We start from the raw sequence: 14797 nt of genomic DNA, 5'->3' as shown, positions 1-14797 counted from the left end.
TATACTCATCACAGTCATTATGCCCGTAACACACTCTACCCTCATTTTTGTTTTCCCAGTGCATATGTCACACTAGACTGACTCAACATTGCACTGGCCCTACTTGGGTTAACTGGATGCAATGCCTTGGATTTAATATGCTTCTTAATTAAATCATAACCCTTTCCCCTTTCTGTGCCATCTGTCCTTTCTGTACAATGTGTACAGAAAATACCTATTTTGATAAAGGTTGTAAAAACAAGCTGTGTTGAAGCCTGAATTTTTAACAAAAGTTATAACAGGTGATGAGTCTGGGGTGTATGGATACAATCCAGAGACCAAGGTTCAAAAAAAATATAATAAATAAATAAAATAAATAAATAAATAATAATAAAATAAAATAATAAAAGTTGGAAATGTCATTGCCAAGACCAAAAAAGTATAACAGTCAAAATCACACAAGCAGGCCATGCTGACTGCATTTTTTTTGATGAGCAGTGTTATCAGAATTTGTTCCATGAGGTATTACTATTAAAAGAGGACATGAAAGGAAAGCAATTTGCGTCAATTCAGGAAATCCAATAAATCATGGCAGAGTGCTTAAAAGCATTCAAAAAGAAGACAAATCCCACCTTGTGCATTGCCCATCTTTAAAGAAGTCTGATGGATTCTTTTGGGAGAGGAGGGGTGTTTCTGATTTCTGACCTCTACACCCAGACATAGTACCCAAATGTGGTCTCACAAGTGCCTTCTAGAGTGAATTATACACTCCATATTTGAAGTACTGGTTAAGCCATCAAATGTGGACATTGTATATCAGAGATGTGGAATGTATAATTCACTCTAGAAGGCACTTGTGAGACCACATTTGGGTACTATGTCTGGGTGTCAAGGTCAGGAACACCCCCTCCTCTCCCAAAAGAACCCATCAGACTTCTTTAAAGATGGGCAATGCACAAGGTGAGATTTGTCTTCTTTTTGAATGCTTTTAAGCACTCTGCCATGATTTATTGGATTTCCTCAATTGACCCAAATTGCTTTCCTTTCATGTCCTCTTTTAATAGCAATACCTCATGGAACAAATTCTGATAACACTGCTCATCAAAAAAATGCAGTCAGCATGGCCTGCTTGTGTGATTTTGACTGTTATACTTTTTTAGCCTTGGCAATGACATTTTCCAACTTTTATTATTTTATTATTATTTATTATTATTATTATTTTTTTGAACCTTGGTCTGTGGATTGTATCCATACACCCCAGCCTCATCACCTGTTATAATTTTTGTTAAAAATTCAGGCTTCAACACAGCTTGTTTTTAGAACCCAATTGAAATAAGGATTCTGTGCTGTCTTTGATCTCAAATGAGAATATATGGAATTTGGAGCTTTGCTTGCTTCATACCAAAATCCTTGGTGAAAATGGCTTGAGCCAAATTAAATAAAAAGAGATTTCTCCTTTATAGGAGAAATCTTTTTCCTCTAACTATAGGGAAAAAAAAGTCTTAAGTTTGGAAGTTTGCACTGATGATGCCATGCCACTCAATGATCAAATAAATGACATCATTTATGTTGCTAATAATATAAACTGTTTTGGATGTTTTTCTTAAAGCCAATCTTTGTTTTCATGCACAAGTCACCATAAATGTTTGCAGAGACTAAATGTGGTCACCATCAGAATCTACAAAATATTTTCATTTTGTTATATAAGAATAAGTTTTTTTTTTTGTTTTTTTTTTTTAATTTTCTGTTATTGCCATTTTTCCTTATTAGCAGTGTTATAAATATTGATTTGATGATAGATGAATTCTGTATAATCCAGAAAAGTTTTAATAATAAATGACATGAAGCTTTCAGGGTTAAATGGGCCCCCTCATCAGCAAATTCTAACGGGATAAAGATGTTAGATACTGACATCTTTATCCTGTTAGAATTTGCTGATGAGGGGGCCCATTTAACCCTGAAAGCTTCATGTCATTTATTATTAAAACTTTTCTGGATTATACAGAATTCATCTATCCTTAAACTATGGAATCCAGAATGACAGGCCCATTTATTTTCATATTGATTTGATATTCTTTAACTTGCAGTATGTACTCAGTTGCAGACAGTTATAATGAAACTTCTGGTAGACCCTTTAGGAGAAGCCACACACCCCAAAATTTTGGGTTGTCTCAAAGCATATCGTGATGAATCTGTGAAGGTATGTATAATTTGCCTGTCTTTAATTGAAAAATGCTGATATTACTTGCAGACACATAGACTGCTTGTAGACATAGATATACATAGATTACTTGTAGACATAGAGAAATTAAGAAAATTCTTTTGGAATTAATATTAAGAAAATTCATTAAGAAAATTCTTTTGGAATTAATATTAATTTCGAAAGAATTCTTCATTATATTAATATTGTTTCACATCTTTATTTTAAACAAAACCAACATATATATTTTAGAAGAACATGACTTTCTCCATTCATGGGAAAATACCCAAATTAAAATTTATTAAAAATTATCAAATTTTAATTTTTAATTAATTATAATTAAGTATAATTATTGTTCCCATCACACATTACATTAGTGTTTTTTTTTTGTCTCATATTCATATTTATTCAATGATGCATTGTTCACATAGAAGAAATGCAATGTATAATGAGATGTAGCTGTAGTTACAGAAACTATTGATATCAGTGGATTATGCTGCCACACTTTTACCATTCTCATCATGCATTAATGTGATGTTTTTGGTTACATATTCACTATTTCAGTAAATGATACAGGACATGATGAAAACAGTGCCTATAATTATGAAATTTATTGACTTTGATTTTAATAGAAAATTATATTTATATTAAATTGCAAACACAATACCAAAATCCAGATACCATGCTCACATTTTTTTTTTTCTGAAAAAATTTCATTAAAACTCCCTAGTGTATAACATTAATATTTTAATTAAAATTAAATTAATATTTTGATAAAGATTGAAAAATCAAAATAAAATGCAACGTGTCAGCAATAGTTTGGCAGCACATTCCTCTGCTTTAGTTCTCACATGACAGTAGCTGAGCATGAAAATTTAATCATCCTTATGCATTAGTAGAATCAGCATTTCAGGTGATACCCTGAAATTACATCAAACATTTGTGTCAGATAATGAAAGATGATGAGACATTGCTACATTCTTTTAATATAACTGAGAAACAAGATCCTGAAGAAATATTGTTTTGCACACCTGAACGTAGAGTTAAGGCACACTGAGATGATTTTCCTTTCACCAGATTGCATCAGCATGCTTCATCCCTTGTAATGGTGCAGTATATAAAAGTGCAAGTTGCATCAGAGATTTTTTTTTTTTCCAGATGGAGGAAGTGATGTTGTAATGTGGTAGTGGTTTTAGCACTTTTTTCCCCAACAAATAATTTTACACTTCTATGGGTTAATTTGTATTGTCTAGAGTTAGCACAGAGGCAACTAAGGCTGGAAAGTGTCAACTTATCCTGTTTTTAAACAGGATAGCCTGACACCTATTTAAAATACACAATAAGGATACATAATGAGCCAAATCAACATGTTTCAGGTTGATTTGGCTCATTGTGGCCTAAGTTGACAATGCAGCGCAAAAAAAACTATCGGTAAATTAGAGTGTCTTATAATGGGGGATTTTAATTTCCCGGATATTGACTGGAATTTGTGGGTTGGTCACTCACACACTAGCAAGGCTTTTGTTGATTTATTGGATGATTGTTTTCTACAGCAGCATGTAATACTCTTGATCTGATTATCAGTAATGATTCTTCATGCATCAAAAATTTGCAGATAAAGGAACCACTAGGTGGCAGTGATCACAGTGTGCTGAAGTGGGATTTACTCAAAGAGGTAACTACCATCAAGGGTAACGGAAAGGGTTTTTGCTTTCATAAAGGTGACTACAGTTGTCTGAGACAGTATTTAAATTCTATACGGTGGAACCAACTGATGATGTTACCAACAGCAAATTCAAAATGGGAAGCTATTAGGTTTTTCATACCAACAGAGAAATACTGTTCAAGATTTAGGCCTAAATGGATGTCAGATGAACTAATTAGACATGTGAAAGAGAAGAAAAATGCATGGGATACATACAAATTAACATGTGACACAGAAACCTATGATAGATATAAGCTGGTCTGTAACCAAGTTACAAAGGAGGTTAGGCAGGTGAAGGCAGATTACGAGAAGACTTTGGCAAAGGATGCAAAGGAAAACAGCAAAGAGTCCTTTACTTGTGTAAACTCTAGAAGGAAGGGGATGAATCAGATTGGTCCACTTGATATCGATGGTTCAACTGTTGATGACCCTGCTCAGGTAACTAACAAACTAAATGATATATATATTTTGCATCGACATTTACACATGAGGAGTTATTCAGCGAGGGGAATGCCAGAGGTGTATTCAACTCTGGCAGTAAGCTAGATAATCTTGTAATAACTGAGATTAAATTGGAGGAGAAATTGTTGAAGATAAACACAAGAAAGGCACCTGGAGTGGATGGAATTTATCCAGTTACATTAAAGAAGGCAACAAAGGAAGTAAGCAAACCCTTAGCCATAATTATGACAGCTTCCCTGGACTCAGGGGAACCTATGGACTGGAGATGTGCAAATGTAACCCCAATCCACAAAGGAGGATCAAAGGGAGACACAAATAATTACGGACCTGTTAGTTTAACTTCTGTTCCAGGGAAATTAATGGAGGCATGGTTAAAGAAGCATTGCAGGATCATCTAGACACGACTTCAGTTATAGCTCGGACACAGCATGGGTTTGTTAAGGGGTAGTCTTGTCTAGCTAATTTGATTGGATACTATGATGTAGTCACAAAGGAACTGGATGCAAAGAATAACTTTGATATCATATATTTGGATCTTAGAAAAGCCTTTGATACTGTTGCACATGGAAGACTGTTGCACAAATTGAAGCAATGTGGCATTGGAGGCAAATTGCTGCTATGGATAAAGGGATGGTTGAGTGGGAGAAGACAGAGTGGTAATCAATGGACACTGCTCTTCGTGGACTAATGTTATTAGTGGAGTCCCTCAGGATTCAGTGTTGGGTCTATTGTTGTTTTCTGTATTTATAAATGATATTGATGATGGTATATCAGGCTTAATGTCCAAGTTTGCAGACGATATAAAGGTTGGCAGGGTTGTTAATGACACTAATGACAGTACACTGCTGCAACAGGATCTAGAAAAGTTGAGCAGATGGGCTGAGAGGTGGCAAATGAAGTTTAACACTGACAAATGTAAAGTACTACATATGGGAAGCAGTAGCTGAGCATGAAAATGTTTCATGCTCAGCTATTAATTCTCTTCCACACTGACAGTGGAAGAGAATTAAAAGGACCTGGGGGTAATCGTGCAGACAGATATGAAGTTTTCTGAGCAGTGCAGACAGTCTGCAAGAGTAGTTCATGGTGTCTTGTCAATGATATACAGGAATTTTTCTAGCAGGGATAAGATGGTGATTATCCCCTTGTATAAGGCAATGGTCAGACCACACCTTGAGTACTGTATACAGGTCTGGTGGCCTCATTTTAAGAAGGATGTAGAGCTGTTGGAACAAGTACAGAGAAGGGAAACAAGATTAGTGAATGGAACAAAGGGTTGCTCTTACGAAGAAAGGCTTAAGTTTTGCAAATTACAGTGTCTGGAGACTAGGCACCTGCGAGGTGATCTGATTGAGGTGCATAAAGTCTTGAATGGTATGAGCATGCTCAATGCTGATGGGATTCTTCCTCTTGCTCAGAATAATCACCTGAGAGGGCATAAATTCAAATTGGGGAAAGACGGTTGTAGGATAGATGTGCGGAAGTTTGCCTTTAGGCAGCGGGTGGTTGATTGCTGGAACAAACTTCCATCTGTCGTTGTAGAAGTTTCTAGCTTAAATAGATTCAAGGGAGAACTTGATAAACATTTGGAACAAGTGGATTGGTGAAATAAGGGTGTTTTTTTTTTTTTTTTTTTTTTTTTGTGGCTGATGCTATATAAGCTTGCTTTCTTGCATCATGTGCCTTTGCTAATATCAAAAAGCCTATTTCAGGGTATTAAAAACCTGAGTTCAGCAGAAAAAACAGCATAACTGTCAACTTAAAAGGTCCATAAAGGTTACTTAAAAATCAGTCCTGTAAAAGGTCCATAAAGGAACCAGTTAATCCTGTCCTGTTGGGAAGTATTTTTCAACATTGGCTGACAGTGAAAATTCAACTGAGGCCTTTTTTTAGGAATTTGAACTCAGGCCTGAGTTGGAAATTCAACTCAGGCCATGTGGAAGAATAGAAAAAGTGAGAAGTAACACTACCTGCAAGAGAAACAGTACAAAGTGGTTGTGTTTTTATGAATACTATATGTTTTCAGAGTTAGTATACTATATTGGAGATGTGATTAAACACCTGTGTGTTTTTATTTTAAAATTGGTGTCAGACAATTGTCGAGAAAAAAAAAGTGAATGTAATAAATTATATTAGCAAAAAATTCCACTATAACATTTTAAAAATGCTGCTTACTCAACTCTCATTTTAAATTTATCTTTCAAAATGGGCACCAATCTTATTTGGGAATTTGTGGTATTTGATTAAATATGGTATTGTGTTTTTAATATTAAAAATAAAGGAACTACTTCAATTAAGTTTTATACATGAATACGTACAACTGAAGTATAAGTTATTTGACTGTATATTTTGTTCTATTTAGTAAAAGGTAATTAAATTTCCCCCAATTTAAATTATTTTTGACATACAGACATGATTTTATAGAAAATGCCATTGTTTCAAAAACTTTTAAAATGTGATTTCAAAGCCCAGCAAAGCATCTGCTTCAAAACCCACTAGACATGTAAACAAATGCCTTTATGCCATTCTGCATACACCACCGTTCATAAATACTAATGCCGACCGGGCTAGCCAGGTAGGTAAAGTGCCTGCCTGGCAACCCAAAGGTCGCGGGTTCGATTCCCGCCTCGGGCTTGGATCAAAGTACTGCAAAAACCTTGGGAGGTGCATTATGGCCAGAGAAGCCTATGTGCCAACAACTACCAAAAATAAAAAATAATAAAAAAAAAAAATAAATAAATACTAATACAAATCATATCATTAAGTAATGACCAAGGAAACATTAAAATCTAAAAAGATAGAAGAAAGAACAAATCATACCTGAAATTTCTTTCTAGGGTAACACTCATCTCAAGGAAAGCAGGGCCCATAAAACTTTCCTGTTATACAAAATAAACCAAAGGTGAACCAGTTCATAGAAAATTTCAAATTTAACAAAGCAGATGAAAAGGTGAAGCTGATCCAAAGCAAGGCAGTCACTTTTCAAATAACTTCTTCAAAGGGCAAGCATAAAGCTCTGTGAAATTATTTTTAACCTTAAGGAGTTGCAAGTAAGGAAATAAAAACAAATATTGAGAGATCAAAGTTTCACTCAGAAATTCAGATGTGCCACTGCCGATCCTCTTAGTTGAGGTCCTGGAGGTAGTCATGCACCTGGATTTCTAAGTAAGAAACTTTAATCTTTACTTAATATTCTTTTTTTTTTTTTTTTTCTTTCTTCACTTCTAATTGTTTTCTTTTCCAAACTATTAGACAAGGAGGGAGCAAAAAGGTTCCTCTCTGTTTTTTCTTTTCTCCTTTTGTCGTCATCATTCCATTATCCCTCTTACCTGAAGCAATACAATTAAATTTTCTACAAATTGGTTTGCCTTTATTTTAATATGTATAATGGGATGTGTAATGGATCATGCATTCCTTGGGAATGGGTGCTTTTGAAAGAAATTTCAGGTTTTTTTTTAATTACCTTCCTTATGAGGGTGGTCAATAAATATTTATCCTCATCTAGAAATATATGAATTAAAGATTTGGAACTTGGCTGGCAGTATCATGCTTTTCTATGTAGCTACTTTCTAGAGCTTATCCATCCATCTGGGGATAAGCTTTTTCAGGCCTCTTGAATAGAATTCACTTTGAGCAGAAAACCAGGCTTCATTAATTACCTCCTCATGAGTCTGAAAGTTGTGGCCATGTAATGGTTTCTTCATTTTAGGGAAGAGAAAGAAGCCTTAAGATGAATGGGCAGGAGAATAAGGTGAATGCTGCAGATTTTCAAAGCCATGTCTGAATACAAAATCCACTGTGAGCAGGAGAATTGTCAGCTAGGGAGGCAGATACCTTTGGATAACTTCCCATTTCTCTTAAACTTGATAGACTCTCTTAACTTTTCCTGGAGGTTTCTGTAGTATTCCCTGGTGATGCTATTCTTTTTGGAGGTAGTATGTAAGGATGATATCTTTAGAGTCCCAAAAGACTGACCACTTGTCCTTGTTGGCAGACAATTGAACCTTAACTTTATTTTTGTAGATTAGTGAAGATTATTGTTTCCTCATCTGTTTTGTTTCTGTATCATAGGGATGTACCCAGTATTCATCTCTCATCACAGTTCAGTCAAAAAAAAATCAACATTCTCTTTACTTATTTACAATTGTGCAGAATATCCTTTCCTGTGGAGCCTTTGAGAAGGTGTCAACAATCTTCAAACCCAGCAGGCAATCACCTTAGACATATGCAGAAACTCATGCATTACAGTGAAAACAGATCTACGGCTGATGTTCACTTCATTTGCTTAAAATTTATAGTGACATGTCTGTCTTCAAGGACTAGCTGTTCTACTTTAGTAGCCACAATGGCAGGATTTATAGCTGAGATGGGTCATTGTGCACACTGCTTCACCCACACCCAAACTGTCTTTTCCAATTTTTTACAGTCTCATATGATGGACACCTCTTCCCATATACAGCTTTCATCTCTTCGTGGATTTGTTTGCTTCTTTGCCTTGCAAATGAAGAAATTTTTCAACTGACTGGACTGACAGCCCTCTCCATCATACCTAATCTTGCTGTATTCATGACTCTAATTTCGTAACTGATAGATCTAATAAATATACATTAACTTATGAAAATTAGTAGCATACACACAATACCAAATCCCTAACCAAATCCAAATCCCTAATGGTGTACTAGTAAAGGCATTTGTTCTACTTTACATGATTAGCAGATCTCTTAAAAAAATACTTTGCTCAGCTTTGATATCATTATTTTTTCCAATGATAAGAAGATTAATTCCTTATATAACCCTTTATGTAAGTTAATTGAGAATGATTCATTATGCAAAATTTTGATAAACAGAAAATGCTTCCATTACACGGACCTTTACATTCTTATGATATCATTTATTCATTTATGTTACAACATTGGTATAATCAGATTCTTTAGTGTCATACCAATTCTTAATGATAACACTAATTGGGAGGGGAAAAAAAAAAAAGAGTGAGAGAGAGAAAAAAAGAAAAGAAAAATTGTCTCAATTAAAACATTTATAATATTGCAGTGTTTAAATTTGGATTAATGTAATTTCTGAATTCCCAGCTTAAATCGGCAGTAATTTTCAAAAAAAAAAAAAAAAGAAAAACCTTTGAAATAAAAGAATATTAAGATGCGAAGTCACTTCCTAAAATTAGCCACTTTTGTTAATGAACCTGAAAATAATAGAATTCATTGTTTTCTAATATCACAAATCTATGGATGTTATCAATATATGACTTCATTTTAAATGTTTACCCTGAGTGAAATCTAGCCAAGAGGTAGACAGTTTATTAAAAAGCTATCCATCAGTGCCCAATTAATATGCATGTAAATTGATAGGAACCATCTAGTCAGAAGCTTAAAGCAATTAATTAAATTTGTGTATGGCTTGATTTTGTACTCTTCATGAAATTTATAATATAGACTAAAAGCTGAGCACTTTTATTATCAACAGAAAGAAGAAGCATCACACTACAATACTTTCATGAAGGATTTTAAAAGTGCCCTGACTGGACAAAAAAATAAGTTGTGGCAAGAAATTGTAACTGGTATGTATACATTTATAATTTCATACATAGAAAATCTAATTTAAAGGTAAAAATAATTACCTGTTTATTCCAAACTGAAATAATATAGATAATTTTGAATCGTGTGGATTCAAACACACAGGGTGTTTGAATCCACATGATTCAGATTTATGATGTTGTATCTGTTAGAGATAATAAAAATTCTTTGAAATATTTTTAAAAAGAATTTTTGTTTCCAAAAGACTCGGTCCTGAATATGATTTATAAATTCAAGCCACTTATAAAATATTTAGTACATAATCATTTGATATTAAAATTAATACACTGCTCAAAATTTTAAGAGGATGTTTCTAGTAGCATGTAGATCTGTGTTTAATGTCAATCCTCCATGGCATATATTGAGTAAGTATTCACAGGTAATTATTAAAACAGGTAACTATTCTATTAATTGTTAATTATTGTCTTCCTGTTCAAGAATGAGTTTTAGATCTGTTGGTTGTTGAGGCCTATCTTGGATGTGTTGTTCCAGATGCTCTGCAAATTCTCAATAGGATTCATGTCTGGAAACTGTAGCTATGGCAGATGCTGCACATTGCTGGGGTGCTCTGCATACCATTACCATTTGTGCTCTGTGGCATTATCTTAAAAGAGTCTGTCACTGTGCAAGTATAATGCCATAGTCCCGAGGTCACACCCATTGTGGTGACTGCTGGGCTCCAGCTCCTTCAAAAAAATTCAATCAAACTAAAAATAAAAGTAATTATTTTTATGTCAAAGCAACAGCTCTGACCCTCATCCCCTACCAAAGAAAAATCTTGAGTACATCTACTCAGCTTGTAGAATGCAGAGTATATAGAAATGATATGCAGAGCACTCTGATGATATGCAGCATCTGTCATAACTCACATGGTCACTGGATAAAGCCCATGAAAGGCATCCAGAATAATAAGATGACCTGTGCTGTACCATGAATGTGATCTCTACGTTGAGAACACTACCACCGTCACCAACCTTCACACAGGGTAGGATTCATTTGGGATCCATTGCTTTATTCAGCTCTCTTTTGTAACAATGAGAACCACAGTTTGTCTACATGACATGTTTCCAGTGCTCCACTGACCATTACTGGTGGAAACAGATTCTTGATGTTCAGTGTTGAAGGTTTTGGTGATTGCCTGCAGTGCTGCCTTCCGATTTTTGTACCCATTTTAGGCCAGATGACAATGGTTATACTGTACCATCTTCTAGTCAGACTGGTTCTTCTTGTTGCCTGTTTTCTTTCACAGAAACTGCTGATCGAAGAATCTAGATTCTGTCTGTGTTGATTCATACATGAATGTTTCTACCTGTAATGGGACTTATGTTGCACAAGAATCTGTGATCATGACTTGTTTTGTGATGTCACTGATGTTGCCCACCTTTCCCATGGTATCTGCATGCCTCCATGTGGAGGCATGTAGATATCAAAACACTACTTCTAATAAATTAGTAGAACATTGTATTAAGAACTTGTGCATGAATTTTTGGAAAAGAAATATGAATAGTCAGTTACTGATTCCCTGTTGGTTCTTTTGTCTCCCACATTATGTGTTTCCAGTGCTTCAATTACCACTACTGGTGGAAACAGTAATGGTAATTGAAGTCCAGTGTTCAAGATTTTGGTGATTGCCACCAATATTGCCTTCCAATTTTTGTGCCCATCCTAGGCTAGATGACTATGGTCATAATGTACTATCTTCTAGTCAGATTCTTTTTACCTGTTTTCTCTTATAGAAACTGCTGATCGAAGATCCTAGATTCTGTCTGTGTTGATTCATACATGAATGTTGCTATTTGTAATGATACTTATGTTGTACAGGAACCAGTGATCATGATGTTGTGATGTCACTGATGTTGCCTACCTTTTCCATATTATCTGCATGTGTCTGAGTGCCTCCATGTGGAGGCATGCAGATATTGAAACATTACCTCTAATAAGTTAGGACATTGTATTAAGACTTGTACATGAATCTATGGAAAAGAAATGAATATTCAGTTACTAATTCCCTGTTGATTCTTTTTCAGAAAAAATTACATTAATTAGTCATGAAGATTTAAACAAAAGTGCCATCACAGTCCAAGAAGCTAATGATTTTCTCTTAGATCCAGTAGAAGAGGTTAAAGAAGAAGAGTCGGAAATTAAAGAGGATGAAGAAGATTTGGTTTGTATCTTTGATGATAAATTTTCATTGGAATTTTTCTTATATAACATGTATTTTCCATTTTAGATAATAGATTTGCATAATAGAAATGCAAAATTTAAAGGTGCCATATACTGTATAATGATTCTATATACAGTACACTAGCAACTTTTCATTATAGCTCCATTCATTGTGTACATTCTAATTATTATTGCCTGCTATTCTTCACTGGGCACATTGCTTTTCTGTTTGATGAAAATAACTAGCTGGCCCCCTCTTCATAGTTTGAAAATGAAACATTTTCAACTATGAAGAGAGTCCAGTTAAGGAGGGGGGAAAGAAGCAAGTAGGATACTGACTGAACTTTGTAGTTTTTTCAAAATAATCATGAAAAATGTTCACACAATTCTCCCATCACTATAAAATTCTGGAAACCTGCTGTGAAAAGTGTCAGTTACTTTCTTAACTAGCAATGTATATCATTCACATCAGAAAAACAGTTCCCCCAATCTGTTTTAAGTTGACCACTCAGATGGAAATCACTAGGGGGCAAGGTCGGCTGTAGGGAGGATGATCAAAAAATTCCCAATCTCAAATCACTAATGATTTCTTGGGTCACATATGCTGTATAAGGCCCTGCATTGTCATGTAACTGGTATTCCATGTCCCGAATAGCCCAGGCCATTTTCTCTGAATTGATTCTAAATTCTTATTGCGATGTATAATGTCGTAGTACGTGCATGCTCTTGAAAGTGCACAAGAAGAATGCTATGATAGTTGCTGTTACCTTCCCTGCTAACAGCACAGCATTAAACTTTTGTTGGGAGTGAACCAGGATGCTTCCATTGCATAGATGCACATTTGGATTTGGGTTGAAAGTGGTAAACCCACAATTAAATTTCTGTTAATGTGGGGTTTGAAAATGATGTATTTTTACTTCTTTTTTTCTTACTTTTTGATTTACTGCCTCAATTGTATAATATGTAGCTGGGAGAATCTCTAGGTCAGCAGTCTCTACCCATTCTTTGTTTTAAGAGACTAAAAAAATGCTATTGGATTACTTATTGATACTATGAAATCAGGTGAAATAAAAGATATGATTAATAATTGCAAAAGCGCTCCACGTGGAATTTTATCATTATTATTATTAGCCATATGGTGCAAGGAAGCCTGAGGCTTATGCTGCACCAGCCAAAAAACAATTTCTGAATTACTCAGAGAGAGAGAGAGAGAGAGAGAGAGAGAAAGGGAGAGAGAAAGGGAGTCACCAAGAATGAGAAAGAAGAATGATGGTATCCAGCTCAGGACCCTGGGTGTGTCAAGCCCATAGTAACCAGATGTGAGCCCCTGGGGTACTTGTGTAAAAATTTAAAATTACTTCCAGCAGAATTATACTTAAGTAGTACAAAATACATATTTTTTTAAATTCAATAGTTGATTGCTATAATTTTGTTAATTAAATGGTATATCACTATGTTCACTTTTTTCTTGTTTAATTTCTTTTTCTTTTATGTTCCAGCTGGCCCAGATGTAACTACCTGTTTTCTACTTTTGAATAATAAAGAAAAGAAAGAAGCATTTGATATGGAAGGGTTGCAGTATTTAAATAAATTCATTATAAATATGACATTAATGTATAGTTTTTTAATTCAGTTACAGCTCAAATGTTGTTCATGCTCGTGAAATGTTTGTAATTATTGTTTTCGGTTACATTTTGTCAACTATTTTTAATTTTATGGATAGCAGTACCATCTGTGAATAAAACTCATAATAGAAAAACTTTATCTTGTTGCCACAGTGTACTTTTGCTTGAAAGTAGTCATATTTTTTCCTCCTTTTTCATTTCTTATATTTCTTAAATGTAGTTTATAGAAGCAGTAACAGCAGAATAATGTGTGACAAATATGAATTTTAGGCATTTCAGTTTAGGCTGTAGTTTTACCAGAATTTATTTGAACAAACAGCTATTAATTAAAAATTAAAAATATTATGCTGACTTCAAAGTAAAGCTATTTTAAACATTTAGTTGGTCAGTGTATCCCGACTTTTTCTTCATTGGCTTCCAACTATGCTTGAAGTATCAGATAACTGTATACGAATTAAACCAGAAGCCTGCTATCTGACTTACTTTTGTTATTTTCATACGTACAAAGATTTAATTAAAATAATCTGGTTAAGATAAGTTGGAGAAAAGGTGTTAATTTTAAATCCTGCTAATAGCAAAATATAAAATAGCTAATAGTAATATGCTCTGCTGAATAATAATGTTATCAGGCCATAAGACCGTTACAAATTAGACTATCACTATAGCAGTGCTCTGAAATTTCAGGTATGCTATAAAGAGGGAAGCTCAACCCTTTTTGGGGATAGTCCTAACCATTTTAAAACTTAAAGGTATGCTCAGTAATGGTCTTAGGTTAAAGAAAGAATGTTGCACTTTAGCAGAGTATTTTTTATGTTTTAGTATTAGTTGGATTTAGACTTCTATCCAACTTTAATGAAAAAATTAATTTTCACTTTAGTCAGAAACTTATTGTCCTAATATCAGGATTATATATACAGGGTGATTCACTACCAGTGCGACAAACTTGCAGGAGGTGTAAGGGGCACAAAGACGAATCGGAATCACATAGCATTGCAGGGTCCGAAATGCCTTCGTCATGCGGTAGAGGACGTTGAACTCTGGAGGTTGCGTGAACAGCGATCCCGCTGGAATTCAG

The 14797-nt window shown here is 34.5% G+C and overlaps 1 protein-coding gene across 2 annotated transcripts in view; it reads left to right on the top strand.

Moving 5' to 3' along the window:
• Nucleotides 1-13861, top strand: part of LOC150075349 (DNA repair protein Ku80-like) — a 143759-nt gene extending 129898 nt beyond the window's left edge. For both annotated transcript variants that reach the window (XM_090388268.1, XM_090388267.1), the window contains exons 18-21: nucleotides 2067-2179; nucleotides 9825-9918; nucleotides 11962-12098; nucleotides 13597-13861. In XM_090388268.1, coding sequence (XP_090244394.1) covers nucleotides 2067-2179; nucleotides 9825-9918; nucleotides 11962-12098; nucleotides 13597-13611 — 359 coding nt within the window. In that variant the 3' untranslated portion in view covers nucleotides 13612-13861. The remainder of the gene's footprint in view (nucleotides 1-2066; nucleotides 2180-9824; nucleotides 9919-11961; nucleotides 12099-13596) is intronic.
• Nucleotides 13862-14797: the final 936 nt, after the last annotated feature.

This window comes from Mastigoproctus giganteus, chromosome 14, assembly GCF_048544385.1.
Source record: "Mastigoproctus giganteus isolate SK-2022 chromosome 14, ASM4854438v1, whole genome shotgun sequence".
Classification (NCBI taxonomy): Eukaryota; Metazoa; Arthropoda; class Arachnida; order Uropygi; family Thelyphonidae; genus Mastigoproctus; species Mastigoproctus giganteus.
The sequence above is the reverse complement of the archived record's forward strand: the minus strand, read 5'-3'. Positions and strand labels throughout refer to the sequence as shown.